General features: G+C 41.6%; 1 protein-coding gene across 2 annotated transcripts in view; it reads right to left on the bottom strand.

Annotated features, from left to right (window-relative positions):
* Nucleotides 1–5,146: 5,146 nt before the first annotated feature.
* Nucleotides 5,147–27,800, bottom strand: part of ALKBH8 (alkB homolog 8, tRNA methyltransferase) — a 47,438-nt gene continuing 24,784 nt past the window's right edge. For both annotated transcript variants that reach the window (XM_026035043.1, XM_026035044.1), the window contains 5 exons: nt 21,590–21,696; nt 17,261–17,415; nt 15,722–15,987; nt 7,276–7,425; nt 5,147–6,131 (listed from right to left, as the gene is read on the bottom strand). In XM_026035043.1, coding sequence (XP_025890828.1) covers nt 5,556–6,131; nt 7,276–7,425; nt 15,722–15,987; nt 17,261–17,415; nt 21,590–21,696 — 1,254 coding nt within the window. In that variant the 3' untranslated portion in view covers nt 5,147–5,555. The remainder of the gene's footprint in view (nt 6,132–7,275; nt 7,426–15,721; nt 15,988–17,260; nt 17,416–21,589; nt 21,697–27,800) is intronic.

Genomic DNA, 27,800 nt, shown 5'->3' with positions numbered 1-27,800 from the left:
TAGGTGTGCCTGCTTGAGTGGGAAGGTTGGACTAGATGATCTCTAGAGGTCCCTTCCAACCTTGAATATTCTGTGATTCTGTGAAATGCCAAGGCCAGGCTGCTTAGCAGGAACCAAGGGTGGCTTTCCAAATTCCACTGTCCTATTAATACCATTTTTTCTCCCCTTCCCTCCTCAGTCAAATCCATTCCCTTCCCAAAATATAGGTTGGGTTTCCCAATGACAGCATCTCATCAGCTCCCTGACCACCTCACCTAGACTGAGAGCCGAAGACAGAAGGTCTAAATTTACACAGGAAAGATCAAAGATGCAGTCCTGAAGAGAAGTCCTCCTGTCCCACAGCCTGTCTCTCTCACAGCTCTCAGTCCCTTTCTATCAATGTGCTTCATTTGCAGGGAATCCCACCACTCCTGCCTTTTCTCCCTTCTTTCCATCAGTTCGCCAACTTCCCTAGTGAAAGGAAGGTCACACTGAGTACTTGAAACTCTGCCTTGTGCATAACTGAGCRGCTCACTGCCTACCTCCTATCTGCATTTCAGCTGCAAGCAAGCAAAACAAAGCAAAGCAGAGCCACCTCAGGTGGCCCTTTCAGATGGCATCCTCATCACAGCTCCATAGCACTAAGTCCCTCTAACGAAATTTGGTCCATTTTGTTTCTATGGACGTGCCACAGGACAGGAGATCAAGCTCCCAACTCTTGATCTCCAACCCTCCTCTCCCATTAGGAGGCTCTAGCTACAGAACCATGAGTAAGGCTGGGTAGAAATTTACTGCCCCTTTCATTGAAGTTACATTGAAATCTCATCCCTGGGTCATATGGAACAGGRTATTATTCACAATCATGGATTCAACTCTGAGGCTCAGTTACCTACAAGTACACTCATAACCGTTYTAAGAGAATCTGAAAAATAATAACTAGACACCAAAACAGGTGTCCCCAACCTCCTTGTAGCTCCTAGATGTCACAAGCTTTTCTCTATCAAATCAGTGCATAATAAGAGCATAAAGAGATGTGAGAGACTTGGCCCCGCTACAGAAAAGCACCTATATCAGGACTTGCTTTGGGTCTATCATGCATGTGCAACATAAATAGTGACATTTTGGTCAAGAGATACTTATTTTTAACATAACCTGCCACTGGCTTCCTCTTTGCATCAGATGACTGTTCTGTTTGGCCAATCCTAACTAAAATATTGCTCCTCTGAACAACTCTTTAATGTGTCTGAGGCTGTATGAATTATCCTCAATTCCAGACAATGTTTTGTTCCTGTGCCTCCTCAGCCACTCTGAGTACATTAATTGGGAGAAAAGGCCTTGACCTAAAACACTGTATCTCTCATACAAATTAATTGGTTGGTCTGCAAAGAGAAGACTAATGGTCTACAGGATTAAAGGGTAAAATACTTGGCAGATTTTCTGAAGTGCACATCCTCTTAAATTTTCCCAGCATTTCATCATTTCCTACTATGCAATAGCTTTTCCAGAGGAAATAAATCAGAAAGTTGCGTGCTAAAACAGCAATGATTGAGTTTCACATCATGTTGGCTTGTACTTCAGCTGTCACTTTTGCAAAAGACTTATGGTAACATGTCAATATGCTTGTACAAAAACAAGGAGACCTTAGGCAAAGGATAAGCTTGGGAGAGGGTAGCATATGAGTTACTGGCCACCTGGACCGTCAGGACAGAGCCTCAGGGGTGCAGGAAGAGCCCCAAGCTGGAGGCATCTCTCTTGGAGCTGCCTCAAGTCTCTTTCCTTCTGTATGTGCCAATCTGTGCAGCACAGTTGAGGGATGAGATATATAGTAAAACAGGACACAACTTATTCTATCCTGGCTGGTGAAGGTTCCTCACACGTGGAACCAAATCCTTCGAAACTCAGCTGCAGACAGGAGCCAGCTGCACTTACAGCTCACAAAYACAAAGCAGAAAGTCAGCAGAGACCGCAGAGAGCACCTGAGAGGAGGAAAATACAGACACAGATGAGGCTGTGCAAGAGGGAACGGTCATCGACAGCAAGTTGTTCAATATTTTCTAGGCATCGCTTTTTAAGGACTGAAATACAAAATAGCACGTAATTGTTAACGACACTGAAAGAAGAAAGAGAAAAAAAGGAAATTAATTCCCATTTTCAGAAGTACCAGTAAAAAAAGAAAATGTAAACATTAACATACCTTCTTAGACTCTGATATAGAACACAAGAAATACGAAAAATCAGATTAAGAAGCCAAAGACTAAAGTGTGGCTTGCTATGGGAGAGTGTACTTGGGATTTTCTTCTATCAGCTTCTTACTTTTATTAAGAAATATATTTAATAAAATAGGAAATTACTTAAAGTGTACAATTTCTGTATTGAATTTCTTGTGTGAGCAAATGGAGAAAAGGCATTTTTTTCCACAAGTTGAGCGTTTCACTAAACACATGCAGAAACTTTTCATCACAGATTTACTTAAACACATGCTGGGATATTGTTGCGCACCAAAAAATAAACATCTTGTCAAAATTTAGTAAAAATACGGAAACGGTTCTGGAAAGAAAAAAAAAGCCAGCTTCAAACATAGAGAATTTACACATGTTGAAATGTCTTTTGAAAGTAACAACTTGACGCTCCCGTTGCTCAGTAAAGACCTAAATATTCTCTTAGAAAGATCATTTGGAAACTTCACCAAAAATAGGTTCGCAAGTAGGTTTTGATGCTTTGATCAAGAAATGGCATGTATATCTATCAAGATTTTATAATATATACATAAAAAAAAAGGGAGCTGTAAATATTGCATTTGTTGTTGTGGCACGTAATTCTGTTGTGCAATGGACCCCTCRAGTAAACCTCTGCAATACATTTCATTAACATTCACCTGTCATCCTTCCTTATTTTCTCCTTCACTGCTTATGTACCCTGAGTGTCTAAGGAGACTCTCTGACTTTAATAAAATTCATTCCAAGTCTTGGAGGTGCTCAAGAGTTTTCCCAGCTCTRAAGTCTCTGTGGAGCTGGACCTGCTCTTGGGTTTGGGTTTTGCCAACAGACCAAACTCTGCCCTCTATAAATGGTAAAGTTAGGAATATCAGGAAAACCTGCTTTAATAACGAATTAAAGACTATACATTTACCTGTCAAGTCAGTGCTACACAAGCTGCTGTTCTTCGTGCCACAATCAGCTTCCAGAACTGGGAGTAACTGAGACTCATCACTGCTGGGCTGGATGGGAAAGAGCAGCACTGTGCTCCTCTGGGCACAGGCAGGAATAGATCATAAATGTGACTGAGAATTAGCTAAAAGGAATTAAAGAATTATGGGGCCAGACTCTTCTCAGTGGTGGCCACTGATAGCACAAGGGGTAATGGGTCTAAATTAAAACCCAGAAAGTTCCATCTGCATGTGAGGAAGAACTTCTTTCTTGTGATGGTGACAGAGCCCTGGMAYAGGCTGCCCAGGGAGGCYGTGGAGTCTCCTTCTCTGGAGATCTTCCAAAGCCRCCTGGCTGCCACCCTGTGCTCTGGGTGTCCCTGCTGGAGCAGGGGGAGGGACTGGATGATCTCTAGAGGTCCCTTCCAACCTCAGCCCTACTGTGATTCTGTGGAAAGAGGAAACTGCAGCAATGCTGGCGTGGTAGTCAAAGGGCTAGCAGTCAAGTCTCTATTCTCATGCTTCTTCCATCCCAGGAGCCTCTCCACTACAACTAGCGAGAGAAGAATCCAATTTCTTCATTTATTCAGCACTCAGGAAATCAAGTTAATCAGCCTTAAGAGTCAAGAAGTGCTTAATACATCACCAGACATCGTCTAATATGGTCTCTGCAGGGGAGGTGATGAGAAGCAGCAGAGCTTTGTGGGAGCCAAAGACAGAAAAGAAAAAAAAAAAAAAAAAAGAAGAAGAAAAAAGGTTTTAAATATATTTATTTCTGTTCATGAAACCACTGTTCAGGATTCATAACTATTTGATACAGTTCAAGTCCTCAATTAGCTTAGCACTTAAACTTATGTCCAGCTTAGAGCCAACAAAACAGCTCATTTGGGGGCACCCTCTGTGCTTTCCTCTGTCAGGACAAGCTCAGTTTTTTGTATGACCAAGCACAAAACGGGGAAATAACTGCTGGGAAGGAGACAAGAGTGGGCTGGGGACACGGCTGCCCCAAAGACGTGCCTCTGCTATAGATCCTGAGACAACCGCAGGCAATGAAGGCAAAGCCCAATATTCCTGGTTTCCAGAGACACCAACAGCCATTTCCTCCAAAAAAAAAAAGCCAGTCCATTTTATTTTAATTTTGAAAATGCACTGCAGTTAGCACACTCCTTAACTGCACAAGAGCTGTGTTAAACAAATGGGACTAGACCTTCCAKGCAATGGCAAAAATGGCTGCTGTAACAGTGAGTGAGCCAGGAGAGCATCAGCTCCACTCTGCTCCAGTCCTTTGCTGTTCTGAAATACAATAAATAAAACTTATTCTGCTGCTGTCATTCAGAGGCTGAAACTACTCTGCAGAAAATTTGCACCAACATTGCTCTCAGTTTATTGTTTTTCCTCTTGTTTTTCTTCCCGGGGCACCTCCATCCATCAGATCTGGTACCACAACCTGCAGCGACAGAGCCCTGTGCTCTCAAAGTCAGGCACTTAATGGAGCAGGTCAGAGTATTCCAGGTGGGCAACTGTGTCACACTTCAGAGGAGCTTTCAAAGAGCACCGGAGAGCCGGGGAAATTCTGGGAGTTAAAGAACGAACTGTGGTTGTCCAAGTGTCAAGGAAAGAAAAGGAGCTGTGAAGTCCCTATTGGCTTTCCAGCTTTCTTTGAGATAATAAGAAGGACCATGAAGACAGTAAGATTAAATTCCAAGCTGAAAGAGATTCCAGACCCTTAACAGAGGGCAAAATAGGGCTGTTAGACTTGAGGCAATGACTGGGCTCTTTAGGCAGTCAAATTGTTTCACATATCATTGGTTCTTTCCTCCCTGATTCAGTTTCATACTGCAAACGCTTTTATTATAAAATCCTTAGGGTTGGAAGGGACCTTTAGAGATCATCTAGTCCAACCCCCCTGCACACGCAGGGTCACCTACAGCACGGGGCACAGGGCYGCGTCCAACCSGGTTTTGAAGATCTTCAGAGAAGGAGACTCCACAACCACTCTCAGCAACCTCTTCTAGTGTTACCTTCTCCAGTTGTAAAAATCAGATCAGGTCTCTATTCCAGATAGCTACTGGGAGGCTACTGCAGCCCCAGCTGTATAAGTGAAATAAAAGAATGGAGAACCAGGCCCTTTATATTTGAAAAGGGCCCAGCTGATTGCTGGTCTTGCTGATTTCCATGTTGAGCCTTTTATACACTTATTTCTTTCTCCTGCTCCTCACTGCAGCAAAATAAACACCCTGAGTTACTATCTGGTTTTGGCCATTTTTTTCATTAAYACATGCACACAGTGACACATCCTGTTTATAACTCAGTTAATAAATTCAATATATACTGTTTATTGTGCTATTAAAAAAAGAGGTGGCAGTTGCAGCCTGCATTAAAAATACTTCTACATCTGTAAAAACCAGGCAAGGGAGGAAGCAACATAAGCCTACAGCTTTTCCAGAACCACACACCAGTTTCCCTGATCATAGTAACTTTTTTGAACCCTCACACAATCCAAGGCTCTGCAAGCTGCTTCCAGCTCTCCTTCACAGAATACGTGATAATAACGGTGGAAAACAGGGCTGAGTTCCCGGGATTCCTCAGAGGCCACCGGAGACAACAGTTTAGCAGCAACAGCACCTCCCCCCTTCTTTTTAGGGTCACTTTTCAGGTGCCASGGAACCAGCAAGTCTTGAGAGTGGAAGGAGGTTCTGTTGGTGTGAACAGGCAGCACGGAGGCTGCCACGGGTTCTGCATCACGGCCTTTGGCCTCGGAGTCCCTAAGGGGACAGTGGGAGCTCCTCGAGTCCTGGCTGCTGCCATCAGGTGCTCCATCACGTGGCAGTCCCCAGGTGGCATCAGGATTCATCTCCTCCTCCTTGCCTTTGCTATCACTCTTTTCCTTAAGGTATTTAGACTTCTGTTTTCTGTATTCTTGTTCCATTGCCCAGACATAAATGAGGGCTGTTCCACCGGGTCTCAGAAGACGGGCTAATTCACGGATCGTAGCCAGTCTCCTCTCCTAGAAAGGAAAAACAAAAGTGTGAAGCTAGTACAAAAACAGACGTAAGGTGAATGCAAACAGCAGAGATTCCTTCATGCTATCCCTGCAACATGCAATAAGGATAAGAGGAATTTTTTTTCTACTATTCATTTTGGAGAATGTCCTTTCCTGTCTGACATGTATAGTCACATATCATGTATAGGCAAGTATATACACGTATAGGCACATGTAGTGCCATGTTCCATTAACGGCCAAAAAGCAGTAAATAACTTTTCACATAGGCCATCTCTAAAATCATGAGCCAAGCTATTTTCCTGGACATTCTTCTCCTTTCAACTGAAAATAGTGCTGATCAGGATTTCCAGACATGCCAGCCCAGTTGAGAATGTCACATAGTCTCTTCAGAAAAGCTGATCAACATCCACAGTCTCAGGCTCAAATCTACCCCCGCTTGATGATACAAATACACTCTAAGTTCCCAGTCAGGGGAGTCAAATGCATGGMTTAAATAGAGGCCCTCTGACCACCCTCACCAAAGACATGGCAGCTTCCTCCATCACAGACTGCCTCCTACTTTTGCATGCAGTGCACAGAARCATTCGCTGTATTTCGGGTATGGAGATACTATGTGGCTGCCCTGCAGACTGTGGCTCCATTGTGTCAAACTTGCTACAAATGCAGTTTTCTGTGAGGAGAAGCTTATACAGCCCAGGGACTGGGCAGGCAAACAGGCAGCGTCCCTGCTGTTCTTTGCAGAAGGAGAAGGAAGACAAAGAGACCAAAAAAAAAAAAAAAAAAAAAAATCGTGATCACAATGTGTTCCCTGAGCCGGAACGTAACAGCTCCTGAATTGCAAAGCCAGGCCCCCTTCTCCAGTGTCATTTACTGCAAGCAGAACCAAGTGAAACGTGAATGTCCAGAAGGTCGAAGTGCCAGGAGGAGCAAGGGCACCTGATAAGCAAAGGGGGAATGTGAAAATATTTAAGTAGCAGCGCAGCAGCTTAACTCTGCCCTGTCAGTTCCACCAGCTGCAGAACTCCTGTTTCCCCTCACTTTTCTTCTTCTTCTTCTCTTTTACTTCCAAACAAACCAGATTTTTTTGTTTGTTTGTTTTTTAAATACATATAGGGTTTGCATTAAATACATATAGGGGGTCACTCACTGCTGTTGAGAAGTGGTGGATGACGGCAATGGAGATGCAGGCGTCGCAGGAGCCACTCCGGATTGGCACTGCCAGGGCATCGCAGACAAAGGCCTGGAATCCTTTTTCTCCACAAATATCCACAAGGTTTTTGCTGCGATCACAGCCAATCTGTTGCAGAAAGTGCTTCATTAAACTTTTCAGAAGTGGGTAATTGCAGGACCAGAAAAGGATTTTCATTTGGTCCTCACAGTAACAGTCATCTCCATATCCTACTGCAGTAACACATTTCAGTTTAAAATAAAAATGAGAGAGAACAGCCTTAAAAAAGAGGAATGTGTATTTCCTGGATATGGCTTAAAAGGCAAAAAAAATGCTTTTTTAAAACAGAAAGATGGCAGATTGGCTATTAGTTCATTGTAACACTTGGATGTGAATCATTATAAAGCAGAAGAGCTTTGAGACCAACTTTCCCAACAGAAACGGACTCTTTAGGTACCTTAAGACAACAACAGGAACAGAGAAGACCTTCCTAAACTTCAGTATTTTATTTTCCTTCCAATTGCTGTTTATAACCTGTTAAGCTTCCAAATATCAAGCTTGCAGAAGCTGAATCTACAAGTGCCAGTGTGTCTGGTGACTTTGGTGGCACCACTGTGGTGTCACTCGCACAGCTTCACTAACCGCCCCACTGCAGTATAAGTGGGGACAAATTCAGCCACACATCCCCACTCTCAGATCTCCAATACACAGGTTAAACTTCCACAGGCAGCACAACTAAATTTGCCAAGTCCAAATGGTAAGAGCTACAGAAATCCTTTCCCATAAAATACTTCTTTTTACCTTTTTGAATCTTCTTCAGTGTCCAAGTCAGTAAGAAAAAAGCATCAAGAAGAAATTTTTACAAGCTTGCATAAAAACAGTAAATCCAAACTGAACAGTATCCTTGGGTAATAATAAGTGGAGCAAGGAAGGTCTCATCCGTGTTTCTAGATCTGCCATTATTGCTAAATAGAATTCTCAAACCTGCTACCAAGTTATATTTCAAATTGGACTTGCCTGAGAATATGAAAATTACTTTTACTTTCTATAATTGGCTAAATGCAGCCAGCAAAAAACAGATTCAGATTCCTCAGTAATTACTGTAGACAGGCATTCTTTTATCTGATACAGAAAGAATACTAGAATATCCCTGATGGAAGAACAGCAAACAACTTGCTCTAGTTACAAACAACCCAGAAAAGGTGACAGTACTGCTAAAATTCTCTTTTGCACTAACTGATTTTACACACACACACACACACACACACACACACACACACACACACACATATATATGTATACATATTGCATCATAATTCTTTATCAGGTCAAATTCTTTTAGCTTTCAAATCTACAAACACAGCTTTGAAGAACACCATGATTCTGCTCCCATTACAATTCCTGAGCGTGTTCAAGAGAGTTTCAATCTAGTGAGGCCCCTGACTTTTGGTCCAAAGCCCCTAAAAACAGCACTACAGATGTGTACATACTGTCCTGCCCAAATATCTCAAAACAGACCTGAAAAGATCCACTATGATATTGCTTTCTTTCCATTTCTTCACACTCCTCTGGAGTTTACTGAAGCACCAAGTGAATATTCATGAATAGGACTCATGTTTACTTATAAGTAAACACAAATCTCTGCCACTACTCAGTGGAAGGCAACTCAAGTGTCTTTAAATTACTCTCATCACGGACTGGATTTAATTGACAACCTGCATGTTGGAGATTCCACAGCTCATTTTGCCTGTGCCTTCAACTACGTCTGCAATTAAGGCATCATCATTCAGTAATTTAATAAAAATCAAAGGACCAAATTCACTACCACAGAAAGAGGAAGAAGAATATTCCCATCTTCCACTAACACAGGTTTGCTTGGAAAGATGCCTTTGGCCCCCACACGTCTATAGCATGAACTATATGAATTTATATGAATATACATATATGAACTCCGGCTATAGGAGCTCCATCCTCCCTGGCTCGAATGCCCTTGCAAAGGGCTGCCCTGTGCGCCGAGGAGATTCAGCGGACTGTGAGCGGGAGCAAAGGCAGGGCTGCCAGCATGCAAGGGCCTCATTTGCATCTAAATTACATCAAATAATTATGAAGTCAGGCTTCCTTGTAATGTCATAGCCATTAAGGCGAAGCTACATTCAAAGCAAAAAGATTCCATCTTGCAATGAAAGCAGAGACCTTCAAAGGGGCAATCTGAACGCCGGCTGCTCTAAGGTATCCTAGGCCAAACTCCTTCTAATGCAAATATTAGAAGAGGTGCTGTATGTTTATGCATAAGTGCTAAATATGGGGCAACACCACAAGTCTGCTCAGTACCGCAGCTAAGCAGATTTACTATCCTTAGAATTGCCCCTGATTTTTATTTTTAAAGTGTTATAACCACCTTATGTCTGAATTTCTAGTTTACCAAAAATATTAATTCACAATCAATGTATCTGGGGTTCATTCTTTTAGGCAACTGTAAGTCAGCATAAAGCAGCTGACTTCAGCGGTGCAATGCCAGCTTACAGCAAGAAAGCCTATCATTCTTATGAGTATTTGTGGTACTTCTCATAAGGACAGAGATGTTTTATTAGAAAACATTTACAGCAAGAGAGAGACTCAAACTCAATCTTTCCTAATTCTCTCACCTTACTTTCACATGTTGTATCATGATGAAGCTTTGGTACGATGAAGCTTCATATTCAGAAAAATGTTTGAATACGTATTTTAGTTTAGAATGGTTTTACTTTTCCCTCCTTTTTTTCTTTTTTTTTAAAGTAATCAAAATGTTAAAAAAGGATCTTGAAACATAAGTAGAATGCTTTAATTTTTGCCAGTTCATTTTTTGTACATTTGATGCTCAGCACAGGATATTGTCCTGGCTGACATCCTATTTGGAACAATGAGGAAAGTTAGAGGAATTACCATTAGTTTCAGTGCTCAAAAGCAAGAGATTCCAGTCTATTCCCTGGTGAGCTGTATGTATTTTTACAGTTTCCTACCTCCTATCATCTCTGCAAGTCTTCTCCATCATTTTTGACACCTGTCCTCACAGTTTCTCCAAATCAAGCACCTTGCTTGAGCCATCTGATATCTCACATCTATCTCAAACAGCAGGATCCCCTCGTAGCCAGACCACATCTCACCAAGTGTCCCTTCACCTTTTAATATCACAAGTTGCACTGAGTTTACTTCAGGCAGTCATTTCCATAYGTCTTTGGCAGGTACCTTCATACCTTTCCTTACTGCTCTTTTGTTTTGATCGGAACAGATCCCAGAAATGCTCCAGAGCAGACACTGATGCCGACTGGACTCTGAATCCCGTTACGCTTTTTATAGGATTTTTTGGCATCGGATTTAGTTGTCCCCAGATAGAAACTGACTGCATCCAGCTCTTGTTTCAGCCCAGAAAACCTGTCTTGCTGTAAGCCACATTAGTCTGGACATCTGAAACTCTGCACACACAAAGGCGTGTGGTCATTTGCATCTGTGAAACTTTATATTTTGGGCACATAAGGAAACACAAACCTTTAGACAGATTACAACAACAAGAATATTAAGATGAGGAAAAGGGAGGGGACAGAGAAACATTAAACCTGTGACTTGCCTGAGTTTCCAGCAGCTCTGTACTGGATCCCCGGGAATAGGATAACACAGGCAGAATCCCCTCACGATCCTCTGGGCTCCCCTAACCTCAACCCCTCCACTGCTTGGGCCAGGAGCGGCTGCTCTTCAGCAGAGGCCAAAAGAACCTCTATAAAATTTGTCTAGCGGTTTGGAATGGATCTTTTGAGCCCAAAACACACTAAATAGMTTACTTTTTAATGTTACTGCAACACTGCAAAAGATAAAACCTCCTGCAAGCTTAAATAAAGACAGGTCGATACTGCCCACTATTATATATTTTGTCTGTATGCTATCTTATTATAACTAACTCTACCTGGTAGAATTAGTTCATTTAAGTCTCTAGAAACCTGATTGATTTACCTCATTAGAAACTGATGAAGAAAACTACATCTAACTCCGAAATGCAACCACCAAATGAAATTATGTTTCCCCAGAGAAACAGCTCAGCTATAACTAACAMCAAGAGAGGCTCAAGGAAACAAATTACATCCCAGGAACGACCCACGTGCAGRAAAAGAGACCAGAGCAGCCACAGCCAGCAAGAAAAGCAGCCTTGCTCCAGTGGGTGGGGGTCAGGCTTTCGGCATTTCTTTCACGTACTGTTTTGTTTGTCCATTGCTTATATCAGGGTGCCAGTGGAAACAAGTGCTGTGCCTAAAATGGGAAGTCCATTTCCCCATGACAAAGCACTTGAATGAAGTCGAGTAATTTGGTGCTCTGCAGCTTTTGTGCTCTTGCTGCCCCGCTCCTCCCAAGCTCTCTTCAGCCCCAAATCTCACCACATTTCAGTGGCTTCTGTTCAATGAGAGAAAAGAGGCAAAACAAGTCCCCTTGCCTCCCTTTCAAACGCTACATGTGCAGTGAACTGGCTCCTTATACAGCTCTRTGTGTCCCACCTGCTGTTAATTGCTGCTGAGCCCCTTCAAAGGGCATCTGTTCTCAAGCAATATGGGCCCCGAGAAACAAACAGGTACTCACCACTACGCAACCAGTGGCAAAGCTTCAGCTCTCCAGCTCTTCCCTATCTCCTGAGGAAAATAGACATTTACACAGTTCTCCCTGATCCCAATTTGAGATAGTAACGCAAAGACCCGAGGAAGAGATGTACATCTCTGCAGCAGGGCAAACAGCATTACTCATTAGCTGAGGTTCATAAAACACATTGATATCTTCCGATGACAAGTCAAATAGAAAACACATTTCTGTATTGTACCTTCCAAGGGAGATTCACAGATCTCACCACACCTGTTTGAACACGGAAAACTGGGAGACAGAGCTAGAGTTCATAAAATTCATGAGACATAATGCATTGACGGTGACGGGTTATGGAATGAAGCCTTTGTGCTGCTGCAGGCAGGGGGAGAAGGGGCCAGGTCAGGCTGAAATGTCCCAATTTTGCAAAAATAAAAGCCTGGGTTAAATTATATATATGAACAATAAGCTTGAAAACACATAAATAAAAGCTGTCAAAATAATTCTCCTAAATAAGGCTGAAGGATGGGGGGGGAGAGGATTGCACAAATAACTAAAATTTCTATGGCTCTTCGACATTCATTCATTCAGTCATTCAAAAAAAAATGTTAGAAGCTTGGAGAGGGAGGAAAGAAGTAATCTTGGATGCTATCAGATTMCATCTTTCTCCAGGCCTTGTCCGAACTACATCAGACTTGGATGTCACCTCTTGCTCAAACACGCTTAACCTGAATTTCTAAAATACAAACTGAAGCACCAAAAGTTCCATAGGAACTTAAGGAAGAACTTCCTYACTGTGAGGGTGACGGAGCCCTGGAAGAGGCTGCCCAGGGAGGCTGTGGAGTCTCCTTCTCTGGAGATCTTCCAAACCYGCCTGGSTGCCACCCTGTGCCCCGTGCTCTGGGTGTCCCTGCTGGAGCAGGGGGTTGCACTGGGTGATCTCTAGAGGTTCCTTCCAACCTTAAGGATTCTATGAGTTCCTGTTCTTTATTTTGTGAGAATAATGCAGCCATTACAGCACTGACACTGTTGCTGAGTGTGCCTGGACTTGTGCTCCTTTCACTGTGACGCCTTGACAGCCAAGCAGATAAGGCTCCATGTTATCAGCAAAAGAAGCTGAAGCCAATACAACAGCACAAGCCACTGCAGGGACATTTCCAGATAGAATAAAACTTCACAAGAGCCTTCTTAACTTTCATCTACCACAAGAGCTGCTACCCAAAGCATTCTATCTAAAAACATACAGTAACCTTTAGGAGTACATACTTGCCTTCAGAAACTGCTGGCCTCAGGTCATTTTGCCTAATCTCCAACATCTCTGATGAAAAATACTCCAAGCTGCATGGTTGTACTGATACTGCTCTACCCAAGCCCYACGTAACTCCTGCTTTCTCAGCACMACTGTATTGTGCCTTTCCCAACAGTACCCAGCCTCAGAGCTGCAGGGCACTGTGTGCACAGCCATAAAGAGAGTCACAGCAGTTGTTTGGAAGGAAAGACAGCAGCAACAGATAAAGATACAGCGCAGAGTTTTTCAAGAGAAGTAAATGAGGGGCAAAACTGATGGTCCCAATGATGCATCTTACATATGGAGCACATTCTGCAATCCCTTCCCCTTCAAATTCATGTGCAATCTCCAGCAAGTGGAATGAACACAATTCAAGAAACAAACCTGCAAGCAGACTCTTCCATTAAGCACAAACGAGAACCCTGAAGCAACAGGAAAAGACAAGACTGCTACTTTCTGTCAGCTACAGAGAAGGGTTGAACTTGTTGGCTCTTCCAACACACCACACATCCCAAACCAAAGAGGCTGGCTMCTAGTGACGATACTGATACATGACYAGCACATCTTCTGCAGCGCTTTTTACAGAGCACTAAGGCAAAGAAACAAAGGTAAAATTCCACTAAGGAATGACTGCATACTGATTATCCACAAATCCATATCCACCAAACAACAATCTGGCATCAGTCACTTTCCCACTTAAAGAAATTGCAAATTGCTTATAAAAGTATCTTGCTTCAAGTAAYAGTCATTACCAGTTGCTTTACAGAAAAATGCGCAAAAAAATCAGCATATTTTCTCTGGTAAGCTGGCTAAATGAGCAATGTCTTGTGAAGTCCTGTGAGGTGACACCTTCCTTCTGGTGAAAACACAGGGGCTTGGTTTACTTATGAACAACATGCTCGTGTTTCTTACAAGAGTTTTATCCTTATGACYGCTGCTCAATGTTTGGCTTCACCAATATTACAAGACTATCAGTTTAGTTTCATCAGGTAAATGGAACCAAGTGAGTCACACACATTTTGCTTCCTCGGTAGGAAACAAGATTGCTGCACAGTTTAATCTGCTCCCAAACTGTCAGGTCCTCTGGTAGGGACTCCCAAGATAATAACACAGGGTCTGGTTTTCATTTGACTGACAGCAGATGTAGGATCTCTCTTCCCCACATCTGGTTAAATGCSGGCTCCAGAAAACAGTCCTGCGTGTTTCCGAATACAGCATCTTGCAGAGATTCTGGCTTAGGAGCCTACCACCCACCTATACAAGCACAGATTGCCTTATCCATACTAGGACCCATGGACTTAAATGATTCCCTAAAAAAAAGTTCCTCTGGTTAAGTTTTCTGATTTTTTTTAAAGTCATCAATTGGGAGTTAAAGACTGAAAYGTATTTAGCATTAATAAATATTTTCAGGCTACAGCAGTCAGGCATGCAAACCAATTTACAAAACTTGTTTTTTTGTCTAGCTTGTAAGAGCAATAATGGAAATAAATGCCTTACAAATACCGACAGGGTGGTAGATAACTTAGATTTTATAGCTGAATATAAATAGCAGGACAAAAGCTTCTGATACAGACAAACAAGTCTAACTTTTGTGATTAATAATGAATGTTTTGTATTGCATAAGAGTTTTCAAGCCCGATGGATTTCCAAGTGTTTCATAGTCTAAACATCTAAACGAATCAGACAATTCTAAATGGGGAACAGTGGGTAACACAATGCATAYCTCTCGAAATGATTTTATTTTTGTATAAGGAATAACAGAAAGTTTGTCCCTCACTAAAAAGCTTTTGAAATATTTGCAATAAAGATAATCTCATGATTTCTACCTGTATGTGTCTCATGGCTCCAAAGCGGGAAGGGAAAAGAATAAATTGGGCTGAGTACAGACAGCAAGACAGGAATGATGATGAAAATGTTAGCAAGATTTATGTCAGGACTGTGAAGAAGAATGAGGAAAAGGGAAGAGAAAGGGAAAGGCCAGAAGGCTGTGCTGAAGTTAGCACTGCCCGTTGAATCACACGCAGACGTATTTATTGGCTCTGTGCACAGAGAGTCAGAGATGGGACAGCCAAAAGTGACATCATCCAGATGAGCTACCAGGCCAAAGAGAGATATGTGAAAAGAGCTACTGGCTCTGGAGATTTCAGGGACATATGCACTGTATCCTCACCTTCCACTACATTAAAAAATCTGCTGGAAGGACTCACCAAACTGCCCAAATATTTTCCCTTTCAGTAAGTTTCTTCTCAAAAAAACATACCCAAAACATTCACTACATTTCTCTATCTACTAAATCCATTGCAATTTTTTTTATTAACATATTTTGACTTGCAATGCAAAAGCAGCTTCGAAAAAGAAAGGGGTAACAAGCATGGTGAATGGATGTGAACCTAAGGCAATTGGTAATTGATCTTGGGTAAGGAAAGAGTTTTCTCTTTCTTGGCACTCCTCCCTCAACTAAAGCTCCAAAATACTACAACTCCAGGACAGAATAAACATTAACACTAATAAAAAGAGAAAACAAATGACAGAGCTACTTACCATGTACAAGTCTTTGTTGATCCCTAGGTATTTCCCATTACCACAACCAATGTCAGCCACTATTGCCCCCGTTGGCAATGACTGGAGAAACTCTACAATTTGGGGCCATGGGCTATGCCTGGTACTGCTGAAGTGCGTTGCAATCTCTTCATACACCTTGTGTACATGTTCTTGCTCCAGCTTTAAGGCCTCCATCTCACTGAGGGGAACTGAAGGTTGTCCCTGTCTTTGCTGTCCTTTCCGGCTGTCACAAACAGATGGGTAAACTAGAAGTAGCAACAGAGAGACAAACAGGAAAAAWATTAACATTCCTTATTTATTAAGCTTATTAAAAAAAAAAGTGTAATCTTAAAATACCACAGACACTTCATTCTGTCTTTACCTTTCAAAAACAGACATGTAAGTTAAATGGCAGAGGTGCCTGATGACTTTAAAGCAAGTAATCTGTTCATGCTTATTAGAAACCATTTGCAAAGTGACCTTTTAACCTGCTGTCCAACATTAACAAGGCTTGTGCTTTCAAAACTGAGGCATTGGCATTAACATCAAAGATCATGACATCACTGCAATACGGTCTCAAAAAATGCCAGTGAAATTGGGTTTTGTGGAACTAAATGGACTTCATTTCCAATTAATTGTTCAGCCACCTATCTGTTATCATCTGTACTACCCTAAGGTACTTGGATGTCTCTCTTGCTGCAGATCAGAGTGATTCTCATTTTCTCATGTTCTAATTTGCACAAAGTTACAGCCCCCTTCAAATGCAATATATACAGCACTGTTGGTAACCTGAGGAACAGTGAATACTTCTATTTGTTACATTATTCTGGTACTTGAAGCACCCATATAACTCACTATTCCAGATTACTTGTTTACCTCTGCAGCAAGCCAAATGCCTTCCTGGGCAGAGAAAACCAACCTTATGGATTCAACTAATTCAGGGTATGGCAAAACTGAGYCCACTCAGGAAAGGCCTTCTGGACTGCCCAAAGGGATACACTGATTTGCACAAGGTTTCACAAAAGAAAGAAACATCAAAGAAAAGTAGCCAAGACTTGTATTATATTTCAGCCTTTGTATTAGGTGTAGATCCTTCCTCCCTATGGGAGGAAATAATAGCACAGCATTCTGGAATACATTCACATGGGTATTTTCACAAGGCATTCTGTTCGGCAGTTCCCAAACCCACTTCTTATTTTTCAAGTCCTACAGATGAYTTCCCAAACTCATTCAGCCCTACAAAGTTAATCACAGCCACGTCACATAAAGCTGTGCTTGAAAAAACTCACTCTTCTCAAACACTCATGACCTCTTAAGTGTTCCAATTTTGTTTAAAAACAAACCATACCAAGAAAGCTTTAGTCTTTGGCTGTATTGAAGGTTTCTGCTTTAGGTGTAGGYAGTTGTTTTTAAAATATACTATTTTATATAAATATTTTATATTATATAAATATTTTCAGAATGAGTTCAAAACAATGCTTATGTATTGGCAGTGAACAAATAACCCTTTTGGCTTAAAGATCACCTCACAATACTCACTGCAATTGCAATGGCTTCTCCTCACTTTCCTGAATGTAAATGATGTCCTTGTTTCCCTTCGATGTAATGTTAAATCTCCAACATCGGCAGTGATTGCTCCAACCTTCTGGCCAAGCTCAGATGCTTGAATGACATCATATTTTCGGGGTGTTATCCTAATGCACAGTAACATAAAGAGAGAATAATTTTATTTGCATCAGAAAAAAATTGATTTGTAGCAGATTGATTTTTTCATTATTTTGCTTTTGTTTAAAAAAAACCCTCTTCAATGAATTTAAATTGCTACAGCATTGCCTTTTCATTTTTTTCACTGCAGGAGATGCTGTCCATTGGTGACATGCCAAAATGTCTAAAGGGAGTAACTMTACTGTAGATCATCTTTATTGATCATAATCTATCAAGCAAGCATGCAGAGCATCTTATATTGCTTCTGGATTTGGYACAGATTTTAATGGCAAACAAATATACTTTTGCAGAGAAAAAAATCACAAAATTAAAGTGATTTAGAACTTATCTGGGATAACAGAACTTTCAAAGTTCTGTATTCAAAAGATACCAAAAATGTGAATTTTGATAGCTCTGCTGAAGATGTATTTCTCTCAAAGATGAGAAAAGGAAAATGAGAAAGCAAAATGGGAAACTATGCAAAACAGAAGAGATACAGCTGCACTCATATGTGGTTTGCATGTGGAATGTGGTTTCCATTTGCATGTGGAATAAAGTAGATACTCTTGGAAGAAAACTGAAACTCTTTAGCTTAGCAGTCCCATGCTATTACTGTCACTAAAATACTTCCTAACCTACTCATGAAGAAGTTTAATGCAGAAGCTGCCTGAAGACAAAGAGTTCATCTCTAAAAAACTGCCCTAACAGCGAAGCCCCTTCAGAATTTGTCTTCAAGCACTTCCTTTGATGCAGGGCAAACTCACAGTCTAAAACTGACTTTCATACTGGTTAGATGAATTTAACCCTGGTAGGTCGAGCCAATTGGGGAAGAAAGKTGCTTATATCTATTAGCAAAGTACAGCATTCAGTTTCACTTCAAATTCCTACTGGAACCTTTTGGAGGGTCTTGTGAAACTGCTGATCACTGCTGCTTAACCAGGAGGCTCGAGCTGCTTGCTGAGGAGGCTGCAGATCAGCGTTCCAGGGTTTCAGTGTCTGCCATCTTCCCTATCCCCACTGGGAAGYTGATCTTTAACCCTGGCACAGGGACAGAGAGTGCACCTGCCCAGAAATCAGGAAGCAGTGGGTTAAGCAGTTTATTTACTTAATTAATTAATCCTAAATTTTGCACGAAGGAGACATGGAGCAGTTCTGAAGACGGACATCTCCCAAAGCCAACAACAGGAAGGACAGGCTTTAATAAAAAACTGCCATGGGACATGGTAACCAATGCAGTTACTATAAAATAATAAGGTGAGATTTCCTCCACAGTAGAGCCTTCAAGTCCTCAGCTTTTGCAGATTTTCCATTGGATTTTATGTTTACATCAAATTCTTTTTTGTTCCTGGAGCTACAAACTATACAGGCAAAAGCTAATAACTTCAAAAAAATTTACTTTTCGAGGTTCTAGAATTTCAACCTACATGATTTCCTTTGACCTGTGCTATGAAAWAGCTTCTAGATAAAAGCTAGCCTAGTGCTCAAAAATGAAATACTGCACATCATCTGGCTTGTCACATAGCTGATTTACTGTTGCTGGGTCAGAAATAGTATTTTGCCAGGTTATTCAACCAAAACAAAAATTTCACAGAAAAAAAAATATATATATATATCTCTTTATGAGACAAGAAGAGAGCCTATCCTTCCTTTATTCTCCATGATGAAAAGTATAACTTATTTCTTAACTATATCTCTCTTTCAAAAACATGTTTTTCAAAAAGAACAAAAATCATTTTTCTGTGTACCTTGTAAACAGAGTTAAAATAAAGTCTCTAATTCCCTTGACATCCAGGTCTGCACAGTGAAAACAGTTCCAAAAAGAAAAAAATCCCAAACTGAACCTCTTTGCTCTCTCCGCTTTGATTTGTGAGGAGGAGATAAAAGGCCTTACGAATGATCTTAAATACACCCTGACGTTATATATGCAAAYGAATTGACTACATTTGCTTGCAGGGTGATTAATCTTGTTGATTGCAATGCCATGCTTCACTAGCAAGCTCTGTAAGCCTATTCTGTTATCTCGCCTCTTTGTTGTCCTTCCTTTCAAATGTTATTTGCAGAAAGTGTCCACTTTGCAATCAAGTCTTCACCAGGTGAAGGTGTGACAAACACCTGGGGCTGCAACAGGCAAATATTACAGGGAGAGAGAAGAAAAGAGAGATGAGGAGGAAGAAAAAAAGAACCATAACTGGAACAAAACTAAAAAGAAGACACAAAAAATGGATACTACCCCTTCTGAAATAAAGAGATCTTAGTACTTATTTACCCCAACTAAATACCTGGCCCCACTACTGCTTTACAAAATATTTATCATTCACAAAAACTACAGAAAAGAGAGACAAGCACTGGGGAAAGAAATAGCAGCACAGGTGTAGACAGATTTGGAATCTTTATTTCGAATTCAGCCTGTGTCTGTGATTCTCAAAAGATAACCACCTTCTGAAGGTGTAAGTGGGATTAAGTAATGATTTAATTCCAGTTCCTAGCAGGCATGACACACATGCAGCTCTCCCAACCAGATGGCAACCACTGCAGGTGCCCTGGAGCTGCCAGCGCTCGGGCCAAGGAGCAGCTGGTGCCATGGAGAGGCTGTCATGAAGAGAGCCAGGGCCTCAGCCAGGGCCACCCTTCCCTCCCCAGGAACTGCTGCTCAGCTGAGGCTCCCCCATCCTGCACAAGCCACAGGCCCARGCTGCGTGCCAGGCCATGGCCTGTGGACTTGGACCTGACCCATGTGCCAACTATCGAGCTCAGCTACGGCCCCAACATGCCCACCTGTCGTGGGGTTGTGTCCGACCCCAACAACTCTCTCCAGGCCAGATCCCACCGCCAACACATGTGCCTGGCACACAGCGTGGTGGGACAGGCCCCGGCTGCGAGGCCCAGCACCAGGAGCCACSAGGCCGGGCTGTGCCCTCAGAGCGACAGCCCTGAGGCCCAGGGTTCAATGAAGTGCCTGAAGTCACTTAAATGCAGCCTGATCCGGGCTCTCGGAGCCGCAGATAATCCTCCCAAAACTGACAGTATTTCACAGGACAGCAGCTCACTATAAGAAGCTTAAAACGCACGTATCTCTATTTGATCTTGTACACCAATAGACAAAGGGTTTCATTGTCCTGGGCTTCTGCAATGAGGCGTGTCAGAACCAACAGCTGCTTTTTATAACTATTTAATTTAATGAGAGAATATACAKGTGGCATAAATGGTCTATAAAAGCGAACAATGTAAAGGTCGCTGGGGAGTCCTTATTCACCCTTCTTCATAATACAAATCAATCAGTAAAATTAAAAGGCAGAAAGTCTTCTGCTGATAAAAGGATTTGGTGTTTAATCTACATAGAACATAATTATTCTCTGCACTGCTGTAACCAGTGACTGTTAGGGACAAACAAAAGAAGAAACATCCCCCCTGGGCCCTTCTGTCTAGTATGAGGGTTCACATATTCTTCTCAAGTGCGCTGCTGTCACTCTCAAGCTCACCAAGCTTTTACCCTGTTTGCCAACTTCAGTGCTCCTATTGTAAGTATTTCCCCATGGTGCACGACTTAAAAAGCGTGTATTTCATCTCCATAAGAAGCAAAGCCTCAAGACACACTTTAGGAATCTTTTTTCCAGGATCCCACATCTCTTTATATTAGTGCAGCCTTATCAGAAGCCAGAGTCGCTTTCAGGCAACTGGCAAAAGCTCAGGCAGGGCTTTGTGCCCACTGTCCTTTGTGCCCACCCATATCTTCCATGCAGAGGAGCTCAATCTCTTAAACCAATCCTCCTCCAAAGACTTAGGCATATATGGTACACTCAGAAAAGCTGTATACTGAAAAGAGGGAAGAGAAATGGTGACGCTAATTCCATTGCTTTCAATTCTTTGCCAGGTTTGAGTCACTGAGATCTTTCACACCAAACACAAACATTACAGCAACTTCCAAGGGAAACTTAATTTGTGACAGCAGGAAGGAACTGCAGCCCAGGGACTCATGATTAGCTTCCCTAAACAGGCAACTTTTCAGTTTAACCTGACCAGCATCTGGGCATGTGAGAGAATTTACACAGTTAATTATAACATTGTATTTAATTTCTTTCAGAGCCATTTTAAATCCAAAATTACAAAAACAAACTACATATATAATTCTCCTACTATCAACAATGCAGGGCCTTTTACACATACCCATGTGTCCACAGGTATCTGGATTCTCCAGACATCACCAGCAAACTGCGTTGGGGCAGCATAACTGCCACGGTACGGCCATCAGGGTGTTTGAAATCCATCACAATCTGAGAAGAAAAAATAACACTCAACACAAATGAATTTAACTTTCCCATGCACATGCCACCCATCCTAAGGTTCTGGTATTGTCTGTGCAATGTGTTAATCAGAAAATTGCCTCCATGGCTCTATCCTTCACCCTTAAAATCTCCGACTTACAGAATTGTGTTCAAAAAGCCATGGCAATCACATATATACAGACGTGTATGTATTTGTGATTTTACTTATATGCTGATTACATACAAATTGACAAAATATTTTTAGAATAAGTATTGGGTTTTATGTTGTACTTTCACAGTGATAACTTCCTTTGGGTGAAGTTCCTTTGTGTTTATCCATGGAACATTCCCATGAGGTAGGAAAGGATGATTACCTCTCAACATAACACAGATAGCTAACATGAAGACAAGGACCATTTGCTGTAACCCAGGCATTCAAAGTCAGGCATTTAAGTTCAAGGCAGTCATCCAGGCTCTTTCTGTGAGGTCTACACAGAATCAGGTAGCTATATTATACATAGAGATTTCTCCCCTTTTAAAGATCATGGCTAAGCAATTCGGGATGACCCTACGGCCTCTGAAAATGCCTATCTCTTCACAGCAGATCAAGCTGAGACCATTAACTCAGAGTAGATGCAGAACATCTAGACAGCCAGTACTAGACAAGATAAACCATTTCCCACCTGCCCATATTCACAGAGCTTTGCAGCACAGGTCCAGGTGTCTCCCAACATCCACAMTAACGTGGCAACTACTAGATCATCCTTTTATTTTTTGCCACCTGGCTTCTAGCCATGGCAATACACTGACATAACGCTCTCAGCTTTATTCCAATTTCACAGCCCAGATGGCAGTGCTGCATTTTGCTTCTGTCTGGGCTAGGAATGTTATCCTTTTACATTTCCCAAATGAGAAAAAGTCTTGCTGTGGAAAATAAGCAGCAAGTCATTTAAGCAAGCCAGGTGAATTGTGGAAGATTTAGCATAAAAGAAAAGTGATCAAAAACTATTAAAGTCAGTGGCTCCAGCAACACTGCAGAATGAACAACATGGAAGTGCTGCCATCTGATCTGTAACCTACTAGGCATATAATTTTAAAGCAAACTTATTACAGTGTGTCAGATCAAAATAAATCAAGTGGTTCTGCTTCTGTTGGCAGATGTGTTTAACAAAATAAAAACAATGGTGTAACGGCCAGTTATTCGGCCCCAAAAGCATGAGACAGACTACATAAGCAAGACTATTTTAAACACTACAAACTGCCACTTACAACGTTAGCTGTTTAACATTATGCACACCGCAGCAAACTACGACAACATTTACATTTTTAAGCAAGAAGAAAAAAAAKGTTTATTTATACTGTAATACCACCCACAGAGTGACGCAGCTCCCTCCCTGCTGAACTATCTAAATTTAAGGCAAGGAATGACGAGCATTGCAGACAATGGGGCTGAGAGGGAAGGGATACATGGGGAGGCCGGGAATCTGTTCACATGGTTACACAGCCTACCTAGGGGCTCTGATTAATGATTATGAAACATTTCAGTAGCCACGCAAATAGATAAAACAGAGTTAATAAATCCCCTCTCCGTTGCACTTGGCATTTTCCTCCAGGTCTCCTCAGAGAAGCATGGCAGGAAGAAGGAGAAACCCTCAGTGTCTCCACAGATCCAGCAGGGAGGCTGTCCCATACAGTGTGGTGAAGCACAGGCCTCCAGAAGAGCGAGCTCTCACTGGCGAGGCAACGAGCAAACGTCAGAGGATGACTAATCAGGAACAGCAAGGAAGGGAAGGAAAAACACACAAAGAGAAGAAGTGGGGAGGGCAGTGGCTGGATTCAGTGGCTTAGGCAAAAGATAGAGATATCATCTATCTGGCTCACTGCTGTTGGGGAAATGCSTGAGAGGGTAAGATAGGGCCTGGGTTCTTCAGGACTGCCAGAATAAAGTGAAAACAAGACACTGTCTAAACCCCTTAATCCAACAAACTTCTGGCGGTGAGACTGAAAACCAGATTAGTTAGTGCATACAACACCTGGCCAGCCTATTCCTCACCAACAGAGCATCCCAGCTCCATCCCAACTCCCTCCTTTTCTGTGGAGGAAAAGCTGCTGCACTGCCACCATCTCACACTTTTGCTGTGACAATTTGGGGAAAAATATAAATAAAGGATTCATTCACTTGCAAATGAGCAACTGCTTTAAGCAATCAGCAGTAAGGGAAGGAATTAGAAATCCAAATCCAGAACTGACTTTTGTTTATGTAGCAGAGATCYTCAGCTAAAACATATTAAGTTTTTATCATTTTTCTATTAAGAATAAATTTAACACTGCAATTCAGACAAACAACCAATTTGAACAAATCCATTGTGAAMATCCAAGTAAAATTACTACAACTTCTACACTTATGTTTCATTCATCTAGAAAACTGCACCCGAAGCCCTAAAATCTAAGCAACAGCACTTCTGCTATTCTTTTTCTATGGTACAGTAAGGAGCACTTAACCAGAAGGGTTTTGAAGAACTCTGTTTTTATCTTTGAAAAGCCTATTACTGACTGCAGTAGATGCCATTCCCACATTTCTGTGTGCGTCTTTATCCTGGCAGAACATTTTAAGTTGTCACTATCACATACACACACACAGAAGATTAACGCATTTTGTACTTTTTAATTTACTAAGGACTCGCAATCAATAAAGCAACTCTGCCACTGCTAAATCAATCTGCCTCATGACAGCTTTGCTCCACAGGAGCTATTTCCAATTACTATTTTTGTTTTTACCCATTTTCTTTATTCTCTTAGGTGGTAGAGTCAATAAAGATCAAATTTCCAGCTAGCCCATGGTGCATCTCCCAGGAACTGCTTTCAAAAATAAAAATAGTGGATGCTTTGATCTTATACAATTTTTACCCTCTTTCTCTATACCTGCAGAAAAAGTGCCCATATACACCAAAAATTTGAAAGAAACATACAGCTAGTGATACCTAGTTGTAGATTTAAACACCCTGTCATGATGCCAGATTATTTAAGATATAATGCTCATGACAAGGGAGCACACGAAGCAGTAAACAGCTTGCAAGGATAAGTAAACATCCAAGTAAAGCAGACACCCATATGAGGAACATTGTTCCTCTGGCACAAAATACAGCAAAATGTATATAAAAAAGAACCCAACTTAAAAAAAGAAAATACATCTTTCTTGACTCCTCAAGGAATGGAAAGTCTGCAGCGCTTTTCAGTGCAGTAGCACTGAACCTCATGAGAAAGCTGGAGGATGGAGCTGAATGACTGGGCTATTGAATAAGTAATGATCCAAAGACAAAACAGAAATAGTGTTGATAAGGTTTTCGCTGTTATAGTGTAGAAAAACAACATTCCATTTTTCTTAAACTTTGCATCTGATGCAATTYGTATTTGATGTTAATAGAATAACTTGAACTAAACATCTAAAGCTCAAAATAAAAATAAAAAATGGGCTGCAAGAAATTACAACATGGAACATTTTTCAAGCATGTGATATTGTTTGCTMAATTTTCGGAGAGCTAGGATGCATTATCAGCCTACAGTTTCAGTTCCCCACATGTAAAACACATGAAAAAGAATGTCTAGTTCAGAAACACACAGGAGATTTAAAGCACACAAACAGGACTCAAGCAGAGCACTGGGGCTCTAGGCAGCAAGAGCTGTGAGGCTGCTGGTCTGCACAGGATTGAAGCAATCAATCAATAATCACTTTCACAGTGCCTTTGCTACAGAAAGTATACTTGCATAAATTGGAAGTTAGGAAGATGCCGAGTTTTAAATGGAAAGAAAGTGAGATCATCTTCCCCAAATAATCCGTACCATAGAAAATGTATTTTACGCAACCAACACTGGATGTTTAACATCCTGTATCATGCATGGATACAGGATACCAGTATCTCTAYACAGAATAGCTATTCTGTACTTCCTCCATGATCCAAATTCCATTCCCATCTGCACTCCATTTGCAAGATTCAGGTAGTGCACAGGTACAGAAAAACTACTGCAATGTTCAAGCTAGCTCCTGTTGGGCAGGGGAGTTTCCATTCCTCTAATGGCCTTGTCTCATATGGAATATATACTACTCTCCTTTTATGCTCAGGAATGTATCTCACTAATCACAAGGTGATAGAAGTGCTTCAGCCAGTGTAAAACAGATGAGCAGAGCTGGGATATGCCATTAATTCCTGCACTGTCCCATCTTCAGCATCTCCTTGCTGCCACAGGAGAACAACTGCAATGCTGAACTTGTGCCACTTCAGAAACACCTATATTGCTAAACAGAAGATGGTTAAAGACAATTCCCAGTCTTGAGGTCGAATGACTAATACTGCTCAGATCCACACAGCTCAATGGGGTCACACACACAGGTTTCATCCATACTGTCTTGTGGGAACAGCTGTCATATTGGTCCCATAATTAGTCCCATAACTCACTTAGATTGTACACTGGAAAGACTTAGTTCATCAAATAAAGCGCCAACGAGAAAAGTAATAGTAAAGCATGGTGGAAAAATCAGTAAGTGGCCCAGTGTTTAGGCCCTCACTCAGCTTCACAGATTCCAAGATTCCTGATCGCTCCAGAATATCAGCTCCTTAATGTACAGCATAAAAATAACCCRGCCTTGGCCCTGCCTCCTGGAAACATACCTGAAGAATTCAGCCTATTTCCAAAATGGTACAAAATAGCTGGCATGAAGGTGTCATTACAGTTTGTGTAAGAGTATTGCAGGGAAAGCTGATCAGTTCACAAGGTTTAACTCTGATCAGGACAGAGGGGCTTAGTGATTTATTAACACGTAATTAACTGAGAATCAGTGAACTATAAAATTCAACAACAGGATCAGCAAAACAGCAGACAGAGCACAGCACTAGCCACCTACAAAATATGAACCACAGTGCAAATTCTGAAGGTCCTTGTGCAGCCAAGCCCCAAGGAGCCAGCTGCACACGCAGTAGGGCACGCACGGCCTCCCCACGCGCTGCAGGGGCACAGGCTCCAGCCCCTTCCTGGCACATCCCTATCGTGGGACAAGCACCGGCACAAACAAACCAGCAAYGACAGATTACCCAGGTCTGTCACTGCAACATGTCCTTTTCTTGGGCTTTTGACAATGTTTGATTTCTGTTCAACAACTTTTCACAACTTTCTGCATGTCTTCAGTGATGCCATGAAAAGAAAACCCAAACCTAGAGAAGATCACCTATTAAATGCATTGTTGGTTCCTACCAATTGTATTGGAGTATTATCTACAGCCTTTGCATTTGCCAGATCATCACCTGCATTAAAACTCAGTGATTGGTACTAGAATTCTGTATAAAGGCCCTGYAGTCCATATAGCAGAAGAATCAGCTGCATTACCACTGCTTCTCTTGCTCTTCTAGCACAGGTATAAGTTTCTCTTTTCTGGGAAATGCAATCCAATCACAGCATACGACCTTGATCATCTTCTGTGAATACCGAGACAAAGATTCAGTCAAGTCCTCTGAAACAATGAGTTTATTAAATTTTGCTAAATTCCATTTTCATCCTTTAATAAATGGTCTCCGTGGCTTTTGGCTCAAACTCTTTCAGGACGCAGAAAGCAAGAAGCTAATGCTGTTAGTCYTCATTTCATTTCTTTTATTGATTTAGCCTTCTCTGCAGTGTTTTCCATTCTTTCAGGCATCTGCCTTCCTTTTCATATGTGGGAGATACTTCAGTGACGTAAGGCAACTGCATCCACCCACACGTGTCCCAAAAACATGAAATCTATCCTTTTCYGATACTGTGGGATTTGTACTGTTGGTAATCTAACAGAATACAGTTCAATGGAAGAGTGTGAGTACTCTGTTGTCATATTAAAAAAGGCAAAATGACAACCCCAGTGGTCTCCAAAAGGCTCTACCTGTGCAAGACATGATTCAGACTCCCCAAAAAAGCTCTTCTACAACCTTACGTACATCTCCTAAGACTTGCACTGAATGTATTACTCTGTGTTCTGAAAAAAAACCTCTTTATTTACATGCTTAATGCTGTACAAGATGTCCACTAACAAAGCACTGACCAACCTGTTGTACCACAGACACAGCTGTCACATGCAGCTTTATTCAAGT

Source organism: Nothoprocta perdicaria, unplaced genomic scaffold (assembly GCF_003342845.1).
Source record: "Nothoprocta perdicaria isolate Ctin4 unplaced genomic scaffold, notPer1 scaffold_155, whole genome shotgun sequence".
In the NCBI taxonomy this organism is placed as follows: Eukaryota; Metazoa; Chordata; class Aves; order Tinamiformes; family Tinamidae; genus Nothoprocta; species Nothoprocta perdicaria.
This window is presented reverse-complemented; position numbering and strand designations above follow the sequence as displayed.